At 41.9% G+C, this 12,319-nt stretch overlaps 1 protein-coding gene across 1 annotated transcript in view; it reads left to right on the forward strand.

Moving 5' to 3' along the window:
• Window positions 1–12,319, forward strand: part of plekhg2 (pleckstrin homology domain containing, family G (with RhoGef domain) member 2) — a 67,029-nt gene continuing 54,710 nt past the window's right edge. Inside the window, exons 1-2 of the mRNA XM_084020449.1 lie at window positions 1–425; window positions 10,857–10,934. Coding sequence (XP_083876575.1) covers window positions 10,886–10,934 — 49 coding nt within the window. The 5' untranslated portion in view covers window positions 1–425; window positions 10,857–10,885. The remainder of the gene's footprint in view (window positions 426–10,856; window positions 10,935–12,319) is intronic.

Raw genomic sequence — 12,319 nt, forward strand, 5'->3', positions numbered from 1 at the left:
CCAAATCACATCTTTCACCGGGACATTGACTCCAAACTGTCAGCCAGTAAACTTTTATTCCTCTTTTCTTCACTTCATTTTCAAGCGGATTCAGAGTTCACATGAAGACCTGACCGGACACATGTTGGATGGGTGTGCTTTTCTTTTTGCTTTTTGCTTTTGGTGCGTAAAAGCTTCGCCAAGTAGGTTAGTGGACCTTCGGGAGGACTGAACGTTTCTTTGGAAATACTCTTCGTGTTTGAGCGTGAGAGAGCGCAGTTGAGGGACGCGGTTTGATCAGATGCATTGCTACCCGGCCGCGTACACACAGCTGGAAGACCGGAGAAAGACCGTGAGAGGGGAGGAGACCGGAGCCGAGACTGGCGGGGTCTGCAGGACTCACCGGCTGCTGGACGTACATGTCTCCGCTGCCCGGCGGCACCGAGGTACGCTCACTTTTTACTCTGGTTGTTTTTTATGTTGCAATTGTACAAACAGTATGAGATTAGATACATGTGGCGGCCGAGGTCTGCGGTTTAAAGTAGCATCCCTCCAAAATGACACGAAAAGTATTTAGAAACACATAACGTACAGAAATATAAATAAAAGCATCGATCAGCTGGCATTAATCACATTGACTAAAAAAAGAAACTTTCACAATAAACGCACTAACCTTCCCTCCAATCGATCACAGTATCGATCATTTGAAAGCTTCGTTCAAGATTTTCTCTCAGACATGTAGCTGTGCGCGCGTGCCTGTTTCTTGTTCAAGTTTGGAGACTGTCCGCGTGCACGTGTCTTTTGCCCTACATCATCTTTATATCAACGCTCGTCTATTCAGTGTGCATTATATCCACTGTTCTCCTGTCCCCCAGAGGATGAACCCTTTGATTTAATCGACCTTTCCCTTAGAGACAACTCACCAGTGTGTTCGCTCCAGGCGCTGCTGGAGGCCGTGGTGGACATTGCAGCCTGTAGGGGGCGCTGTGAGGACTTACAAACAGTTTAAATCCCAGTTGAATCACAGGGAAGTAATCTTTCAAACATATTTTACTCATCAGTTACTAAAACTGCAAAACTCCCGTTATTTAGCAACACATGAATGACCATTTACAAGTACTGTAATTAAGTAATGTTTTGAAGTAGGCCTACTTGTACTCAAAATGTCTACTTCACTGCATCTGGGAAATGTTGTTTTACTTGTGTTACTTTAATCAACAAATAAATAATGATGTAATTAAATAGTAAAATGAGCTTCACCATATCCAGCTGCAACATTAAAGCAATGAATACATTCAAAATATATATTAGTCTGCACAATGAGTATATTGGTAGTTTACGTATATTTCTATACATTTTTTCTTTTAACAGAATACATTTACACAGTATTTTTACTTATGTAAAAGAGTAAACAGTACTTCTTCCCCTGCTGGTTTTAGATTGTTATTTTCTGAATAAGTAAAAGTGCCCCATTGAGTTGTACTGATACACGTTCACGGCTTTTGTCACTGAGGTCAAAGACTAGTAGATGTTTTTAACTCTAAAGGGAGAGACAACATGAATCTGTATGCTCTGTCTCATCTTTCAAACACTTCTTTTAAGCAACCTTCCCACACAAAAATGTCAGCGTGATGTAGAGCGACAGATGACACTGATTATAACAGATCTGTCACAATAAGCCTTTGACAACAAAAACTAGGCCACAACAAAGTCACTTTACCCCTGTTTGTTTGATAAAAACTACAGTGATTTACTCATTAAACGATATATTTGTGTTTTTAAAGATTCAAGGATTCAGTAGGAACCCATGGGCTTCAAACCTGAAGAGAGACACGGACAGGAACTAGTTTGACTAACACATTGTTGGTTTTGCAAATAAGAAACAATCAGAAACATATAGAATGACACCATACTAATGTTTGAATTGAAACCAGACATTCTGAAAGTGTGTGTTCCCGTTATCGGTGAAGGCACCACCAGGACAAGCAATGTCACTTGAACACATCTCGTATTTTATAGAAGACACACATGACAGGTTATTAAAAATGTAGTGATGAGTTCAAGTCTCCTGAAAAAACAGGAACGTTGTGCCTAAAATATTATTTTTCTCAATGTGTCTACAAACACGGAGGGAACATCTTTTCTCATTGGCTGATATCAGCCATGACTAATCACACACACCACTTAAAGGTTGAGTAGGTCATTTGGAAAAACCAGAGACTTTGACTTTAAACGCATTGCCGAACTAAAAAAGTCCCGCCCCCTTCGTTCAGACCTCTGTTCAAAGCCACTTCCCCAGAACACCAAAGGTGTGCTCGAGATCGGCAGAGTGCAATCAGGAAGTAAGCATTTACAGACAGGCAGCTCGTCCAATTATTTTGTCCGGCCCAACTTTTTTAATTGGACTTGGGGTTTTTAGAGTCCTGCCACGGCCACAGAGGACATTTAAAGATTTTAGAGCATTTTTACATTTTAGAGTCAGAGCATTTCATTTATTCATTGCTATTGGTATGCTACGAAGATTTCAAGTAATATATAACATATTTTTTTCTGAATAGAACCACCTACTCAACCTTTAACTCAATGGTGTGTGTGTGTGTGTGTGGGTGTGTGTTTTTATGCGTGTGTGTGCGTGTGTGTGCGTCTTGGCTATGTACCGTGTGTGTCAAGGCTGAATCCTTAGCCAATGCGGCCCTTCGATTACAGCCTAAGAAAAACTCTAATGGAATGATAATTGTGTGTGTGTGTGTGTGTGTGTCCTTCTGGGCATCGATTTCACTAATAACACACTTCAACTCACACGTCATTGTCTAAATTGGGTCAAACTGACTTCTTACTGGTGTATTGTGTGTGTGCGTGCGTGCGTGCGTGTGTGTGTGTGTGTGCGTGTGTGTGCGTGCTTTTACAAAGACAAATGCATCAGTTTGTTGATTTGTCCAAGAGATGCAGCTTCCATACAGCTAGTGTGTCTCCAATATCCCATAATCCTTTGCAAGTTGCTCAAATGCTCAGTCGTCCATACGGCATCTGCGTTAACTTCCCTCGTTTTTTTTGCTTTCTCATATCTTTAATAATGACTGATTATTGTTGTGTCTTATAAAAAGCTCAGAGAGGGGGACTCAGAGAAAGTTTGTCAGAATAATAAACATGAGGCACGATTTTCAATATGGACTCAGTTTATTTGGACACACTGAAGCCTCCGCCTCCTCCTCTTCTTCTTTCACACTTTCACATCCGTTCTCCTCTCTCCCTCCATCAGTCCAAACAAACTGACCTTCAAAACACACTTCTATTCTTGGTTCCACACCAATTTGCCTGCCTGTAGAATGTGTGGCTCTGTGGCGCAATGGATAGCGCATTGGACTTCTAGTATGCTTGTAAAGAAGGCATTCAAAGGTTGTGGGTTCGAGTCCCACCAGAGTCGACCTTTAGATATTCCTCTCAAAGACAAACTACACTGTTGAACATTCGAGCTGTGGGATTTCTACTTGAATTATATGAATATACTGCTATGTACACTCGAGCTTCACCTGCAGCAGTGTGATTTAATGGAAAACTGCAGTTTACACGTTCATTAGTATGTAAATGAAACATTCTGGTGCAGGAATGTTAAGGTTCTTTGCATACTGGACACTTGTGGGTCGAATCCCACCAGAGTTGACCTTTAGATGTTTCGCTGAATGACAAATTGGACAGTGCATTGCACCTCAAGTTAAAGCTAATGCAAGTTGGTTTACCATGATGACAAAAGCAAAAGTGAACCAACAAACTCAAGGATTCCAGATTTAATGAACCCCTTTGTGATGTGTGGGCTTTTTTGTGGTCACAGTGGCTCTGTGAAGCATTGGGTATTGGGTGTGGGGGTACGGGGGTTCGAGTCCCACCACAGTCATGAGCACTTGTGAACTTCCAAACTAACTGCGTATGTATGTAACACGATTACTACATGGACATGCATATGGGATTTTTTTTTTTTTTATCATCACTTTGAGCCATCCAGTCTCGACTCTCTTCAACAGGGAGACTGAGCACAAGGAGCCATTGATTTCAAAGTATGTGGAAGCAGTTTTAATATCGAGCCCATGCAGGATAATTATGGGATGTGGGAGGATCGTTTCCTCAGCGACCGGTGTTTGTCGTTTATAATAATTAGTCCCACAATTTAGCATCATCTGAGGTTGGACAGAGGATCTACTGTGACGTGTGTGTGTGTGTGTGTGTGTGCGTGTGTGTGTGTGTGTGTGTGTGGTGCTCAGGCGACAGATGTATACCGCAGTTTCTGACCTCAGAGCTACGTAGTAAACAACATAGACAGCACACACACATAAATACATGTATACATATAGTACATGTACATTACATACACACACACACACACACACACACACACACACACACACACACACACACACACACACACATAAATAGAAGGATACATACAGTAAATATACTGAAGAGAGAGACGTTTGAGTTATTTTTGTTTTAATGGATCCCTCCTTTGTTCTGGAGAAGAAAAATAATAACAGAAGTATGAATGCATGTTTTGTTGTTGTTTTAATACAGAAGAAATTAATCAAAGTTGCGGGTTTGAGACCCAGAGTCAATATTAAAATCTGTCCTTTATTGCTGTTAGGAGGAGTTCATTGTTGAATAAATCACCTTGTGGTAAAGTAATAGTGTTCTCTCTAGCTTTATTTGAAATGTTTGGCAAATATGAACCAAACAAAGCTAAAGAATGTTCAGCTGATTTGAACGATGTGATGACAACTGAAGACAAAGGGGCTTTGAAGAGCAGCTTCATTGTTGAGCTCTGTAGAAAGAATACTCCTGTGTTCATTGTGGTTATGGTTTTCACCAGGTGTTTGCAGGTATGATTGGGTTCAAGTGTGTGTGTGTGTCTGTCTGTCTGTTTGATGCCTCCTGGTGACTGGTGTCTGTACATTCCCATCATGAATCACTGCCCCCCCTCTCTCTTGCTTTATCATTCCATTCTTACCATAAAAATTCTCTGTCATTTTGTTTCTTTCCACTAATTTGAGACACACACACACACACACACACACACACACACACACACACACACACACACACACACACACACACACACACACACTGAGCCAGAACAGTCTTTTCTCCTCAGCAGACGACGACAGATTAACGTAGTTTCCCAGCGATGGTTCAAATGCCCACTGAGAGGTCTCTGCTTCCCACAATACAACACTTGACAATGGAGTAGAATAAAATAAATAAACACAACAGAATATATTTGCCCTTTACTGTTATGACATGTATAATGGTACGCCTGAATATTTGCCTTTTCTTTAAAAAATTTTTTTAGTTTTTAATAAAGACATTCATCAGCCTTAGCTCTAGTGTGTGTTTACTGATGTTTTGCCTTAATTTACCACATGACACAACTACACCGGCCTGGTTGCATTGTTGTAAGCTGGTTGCAGCTGTGTGCAGGCGTATCTTATCTTGTCTTTTCTTGCTTTTGAAGAAGTTTGCAGCCTTAATGTTCCCAGGCTTATGTTTATAGTTTGCATTTTAGAGCTAGTCAGGGACACATTCTGAGCAGCCTTAGACTTTGAAGTATGTTCACACTGGAAAACAAAATGAAGTATAATGCCAACGGTCACTGAGTGAATGCAGCCCATTGTTGACTCGACCATTGTCCCACAAAGCAACGCACAAAGGAACCAAAGATGCTGCTCACAGCTGTAAAAGATGGTGATGAAACAGCTTCAGAAAGATGTTAGAAAACAAAGACTTTTCATTTCTTTTTCTTTGGTAGCGTGATTCGAAAATCATGCGGCGGTACTTGGCGGCATGGAGGTCAGTGACCTTCCAAGGATGTGCCTCCCGAGACCATCACTGACCCACCACCAAAACGGCCATGCTGGAGGATGTTACAGGCAGCATCACGCTCACCACAGCGTCTCAAATGGCGGACCTGCCCATTCTGGGGTTCTCCAGTGAATGCCAATGGAGCTGCACAGTGCTGGACTGTGAGACCAGGTCCCACTAGAGGAGGTCTGGCCCTCATGCCACCCTCATGGAGTCTGTTTTTGACAGTTTGGTCAGAAACATGAACACCAGCAGCCTGCTGGAGGTCAGTGCTCCTCCTGGTCCTCCTCCACAAAGGAACAGATACCGGTCCTGGTGCTGGGTTGATGCCCTCCTACGGTCCTGTCCAGCTCTCCTGGTATCTCCTCCAGGCTCTTGAGACTGTGCTGGGAGACACAGCAAACCTTCTTGTGACCTCACATCCTGTAGGAGTTGGACTACCTGTGAACCTGATTGGGCTGCAGGTTCCACCTTCATGTAGTGACAAGGACATGAGCAGAACCCAGAACTAGAGAAGAACCAGTCAGGAAAGGAAGACAGAGCAGCTGTCTGTGGTCTCCACATCAAAACAATGATGAGGACTCGAACCCAAAACTTGAACCCACAACCTTTGAATAACTTAGAGAATTCAGCATTTTATTATTTGTATCATATATATATTATACATTTCGAGGACAAATATTTATTTGATGTTACTGTCATGTATCTCGTTCACTGTCAACAGAAAGCGTGTAAACTCACTTCAGTGTGTGTGTGTGTGTGTGTGTGTGTGTGTGAACGTAACCAACTGTCAGTCACAGTGCCATCACTGTGTGTGTGTGTGTATGTGTGTGAGGAGCTCGTCGACGCTGTGAGTACAATGGAAACAGCAGGACAACAGAGTGGACCTATTGTGTGTTTGTGTGTGTGAGAGTGAGCATGAAAGAAAAATAGTGTTTTGTGTGCATACAAAGACAGACAGACACACACACACACACACACACACACACACACACACACACACACACACACAGTGAGACCACACACAGTGTCACACCGGCCTACATAGTGTCCACATAGTTCCCCTTCACTGGTTCAACACAGAAAGACAGCCGATTGACCATAAACACATTTTTAAAAACAAGTATTTAAATATCAAACCTGTGTTTAACATATAACACAGTGACGTCTGAATGAAGATGTGACAAACTATCAAGAAAATATGCTGATTCATACAAACTTTTTCACCTACAACCAGTCAGCTGTGGTTATTTTGAGTCAGCTTCCTCTTGTTGGTTCATGTTGTAGCGCTCCCGGCAACAATACTAAGACTGCAGCTTGCTTTATGTTACAATTTTCAGCCAAAAATGTATGTTCCCATGAAACCTCCTCACATCATCACACTGTTCAACAACGTTCTGTTATCTTCTACAAACATATGGTGACATTTGAATTGACATTATGGTCATGCACAAAGAATAGATTTCAGATAAGATGCAAAAAATATGAAGAAAATGCGAAATATAGCAAAAAAAGTGCAAATAAAAGACGAGTGTCTCTTCTCTTTACAGCAGATCTGTCGCTGTGTCTGTTTAGCCTTGGACCACTTTGTGTGTGTGTGTGTGTGTGTGTGTGTGTGTGTGTGTCTGCGTTTCCCTCTCTGGGTCAGTGTGGCCTCCTCACATTGTCTCAGACAGAAACAGCGAGCAACAGCAGCCATTGTGTGTGCGTGACCTTCTATGGATGGCATGAATATAATTTAGTGATACGTCTCTTTGTGACATTTTTATTGGACTTTATGGCTTCAAATTGTTATTTCAGATTATGAGTCACTCGGTTATCTTTTGACCCAACGTCAAAGAACATTTCTCCATCAGATAAGGGTGTTATAGTCCACATATATACGTTATAGTACAGTAATGTTTTGCTCCGCGTTATAAAAAACAACTGGATTCATTTTCAAGTTTCATTTTACAAGATTCCATTTGAACACATCATGATGTTATAATTGGAGAAAAACTCAGATTAAATCTATTGGTCAACTAGATTGTATGATCTTCTCACAGCACTCAGAACTGGTCCAGTATCAGTCAGTCCAACACAACGATTTCATTGGATCCATCTCACTCAGGGGGACATGAGAAGAATGTTAGTCTTGATTGTTTTGAGTAGTTTGTTAATGTGAATGTTTTCTTGTGCAATCACTGAGCTTTCATGTAAACAATAACATTGACTCACGTGGGACTCAAACCCACAACCTTTGAATTACTTTTAGAGTCTTTAGCTCAAAGGCCAACACATTATCCGTTGCACCAAAGAGCCTTCTGGTCCATCTTTGTCAATCCTTCTGGATTGTGGATGCTTTCAATGTGATGCTTTATTTTATGCCAAAAATAAATATGATATTAGCATATTAGCACAAACCTTAAGTTTGAAAATTCACCACTGAAGGTTATTAATTGCATGTATTACATGTCCCTGAAATGATAAACAGCAGTTTTATTCATGTAAACACTCAAGCCCTTCCATTAAATCACTGCTGCATGTACAATGTTAGTGTGTTGGTTTGACTCAAACCCACAGCCTTTTAGTTTAACTAGTAAGTCGATTATTTTAACTTGAATGGACTTGCCAAACACAGTTACAATTTGGTTGGTAGAGCTGGCTGTGAGCAGCCTGGGAGGCAACGCTGAGGGCTGAAACCCAGGAGGCCTCGTTCTGTCAGTGATCTCATATAAACATGAACCCCATAGAGGCAATGTCGAGGCAAGGGGAAATGTAAACGCATGCACGCACACACACACACACACACACACACACACACACACACACACACACACACACACACACACACACACACACACACACACACACACACAGTGATAGTATAGCTATATCTGTGTGTTCTCATTGTGATAGTTTAGGCCAGCAGACCTACAGTAAAAGGCTCATTAAGGCACAAGTATGACTAATCAATCTAATTATTTCTCCAATTTGGTCTCTAATCACTGTCATTAATCTCTATTTTCTAAGTCGTTTGTTTTTTAACTCAAAAACAATAAATAACAGAGGAATCCATGTGTGTGATGTCACCTGTATATACATATGAACTGCTGTACTTTCACACTGGAACATTGACAAATTCAAATTACCCTGAAAATGTTTGGTTCTTTTTGAATGTGGAGGATATTAAGTTACTTAAAAATCATGACCACTAGATTAAGATTTGTGTCAATCATATCTTGGGATAGGACAATAAAGATTATATCCATGTTAAAAAACGATACGTTGATTGTGGTGAATTTCCATTTCCATCTGGATAGTCATATTTATTTTTAATTTAAAGCAGGGACCTTATGATTTATGACCATCATATTTAAGATTTACCTCAGTATCATGGTAATCCAGTGATGGCTGTCTGTTCATCCATGTGTACATGCAGACAGGAGGTGGTCAGAGATGATTCGGCTACTTGTAAGGTTGATGGAAACATATTAAAGGCTGAGAAAACAGGGATCAAGTTTTCTAAAGCTGCTTCCATTGTGGAGCTCAGATAAAGGGCCCAAAGTGGAGAAACTGAAGTTGTGTTTGACGGCTCAGTTTAAATTGAATGTAGCTGTCTACAAGTCTCTCCAGTTGCCTTAGCAACGAGATAGGGCTTCAATAACATAAACACACGCACACATACACACATGCACTGATGCTGCTGTAAGTGAGAGTGTTGGCCTGCTGCCATCGTCGCTCACAGGGGCATGTGTCTGTGTGTGTGTGTGTCATGAGGTGTGTCTGAGGCGGATGCACCTGGAAATACCTTGGTAGGTGATGACGAGTTTGGCCAAATTACACACACACACACACACACACACACACACACACACACACACACACACACACACACACACACACACACACACATACATTATTTTCCATTGAACGCAAAAAAATACAATCCTGCAGGTATGAGGTTCTTTTAAACTTCTGTAATATCATAATTCCCGACTCAGGTGGGACTCGCACCCACAACCCTTGAAATTCTCCTCCTAAAATAGAAGTCTAATGATCATTTGTATCACAGGGGACTGTAAATATTCTGTCCAAATTCCAGGAATTACGTCCATATTGCACAATTCCACACCTCACAACATTTCATGCCAATGCAGGCAGACGTAGAGAGGTGGAGAGTGAAAATGTGCTGAGTTAACAGTCATGTGAATAATGCAAGAACCAGAGCTTAAAAATGAAGCTTACCTTTTTTGTAAACAGCAGCCAGATCTTTCCTAACCTTAACCAAGTGTTGCCAAAACCTAACCATCCGTAGTTTATCTGTATCGCCACGTTTCACTAATGTTCACCGTCATATTTTCACAACATACTGAAGAAAGTGTACAAATGTTGAAATGCATTGATGTAATCCAGTAAACCTTATTGTCTGGCGTTCTAGTGAATTCACTTTTAGTTTCGTCTCCAGTGAGCAAATAAAGGACAATCTACTGGTGTTTCCACACAGGGATTTCAACCAGCAACCTGCAGACCTGCTCTGTATCTGTTTTGTGTTACTGACCCCCCTAAACCCTCTCAACCCCCCCACATGTGACCCACATCCCTCAGTCATCCAGCAGACAGCTGCCGCAGAAACACCCGTTTACGTACGATGGACTAATTGGGTCAATCTGTGTTACTGTATCAATGACTTTGTAGGACGCTGTAATCCTGCAGTGGACACACACACACACACACACACACACACACACACACACACACACACACACACACACACACACACACACACACACACACAGAAGAGACCACATTCTTGTCCTCCAGCCAAACATTACATACGTCCTCACGAGAAAAGAGAGAATTCTTTCATACAGACCTCCTCTTCTTCTCTTAAAGAAAGACGAGTGAAGAGGTTTTTTTACCTCCTGCTTCTTTGTGTGTGTTAAGTCTCTTTGTGTTTCTGCTGTGCTTTTATGTCGTAGAAGAAAGAGAGAGGCTGCACTGGGACAGAGAGTCAGTGTTGAAGCTAACCAGGGTCTTCTTCTCTCCAGGTTTCTACTTCCTGTGACATCATCGCACCATGCCTGAGGGGTCACGGCGTGGCAGCCAGAGATCGCCTAGCAACACAGGTACGGGGCAGGGCTTGGTTGTAGAGACAGTAGTTAAATCACTGAGCTGGTGGAATTGGGTGTTGGCAGCAAATTAGTCGGTTCTTATTAAAATATATATTTTCCTTTCGCTGTCTGTCCCATTGGCCACAAATTCTTACGGGCTTGGCAGCAGGAAGACCGTCTTGTTCTATGGTGTTTAACATAGAAAGTGGTCCACTAGCGCCTCTTCTGGCTATAGACTAACAACTGGTCTCACGAACCGTCGCTCACGACGCACTCACCTGCCGACCGAGTCCTGTGGTGATTTAGACCATAATAAGAACCGGTCCCATCTGCCACTGCAAGTTTTTAAAGCAGTAGATGAAGCTGCGAAAATGTGTAATACGTATGTCAACTTTATATGTATAGCACATTTTAAAACAACAAAGGGACTTTTAAGCTGCTATGAAGGAATTTGACTGTTGGTAGCAGATGAGATGATTTTAATCCAGGTTTTTGTTCATCTTGTAATTCTTGTAATAATTAATTAGTGGTGGATATTTTTTTTCTTTTTCTTTAGTGGTGGATATGACATTTTATATGACAAGTCAAATTGCATCAAATTTGTTGTATAGCATATTTGCTATGATTGTTGATTGCTGATTTCATCACAAAACATAAAAAATCTTTTGCCAAATGATAATTTCATCAAATTTATTTAAACAGTCCAATATCACAAATCACAATGACAATTCCTCACAATTGTATGTAGGTGGCAGGACGTAGACAAAAATGACAATATGTAGGTGACACAGTCAGGACGTAGTTGACAGGACGAAGGCGACTTTATGTTAGCGACGACTACTAAGAAGGACGTTGTAGGGATAACAGCAAGCCGTAGGGGCGGCAATAGGACTTTGTTTACGACAGGACGTAGGGACGGCGATAGGACTTAGTTGACGACGACAGGATGTAGGGACGACGATAGGACTTCGTTGATGAAGACAGGATGTAGGGACGGCGATAGGACTTTGTTGACGATGACAGGACGTAGGGACGGCGATAGGACTTAGTTGACGACGACAGGACGTAGGGACGGCGATAGGACTTAGTTGACGACGACAGGACGTAGGGACGGCGATAGGACTTAGTTGACGACGACAGGACGTAGGGACGGCCACAGGCTGTAGAGGACAGGTCATTGGCAACAACAACAGCAACAAGATATCGGCAACAATGAGTTGTGACGATGACAGGACAACGGTGACGATGACAGGACAACGGTGACGATGACAGGACAACGGTGACGATGACAGGACAACGTGACGATGACAGGACAACGGTGACGATGACAGCATGTGGGCAACGGGACATCTGCATAAAAACTAGTAATGTGGCCAAAAGTATAAACATTTCTTGTATCC

Source organism: Eutrigla gurnardus (genome assembly GCF_963514095.1).
Source record: "Eutrigla gurnardus genome assembly, chromosome: 10".
Classification (NCBI taxonomy): Eukaryota; Metazoa; Chordata; class Actinopteri; order Perciformes; family Triglidae; genus Eutrigla; species Eutrigla gurnardus.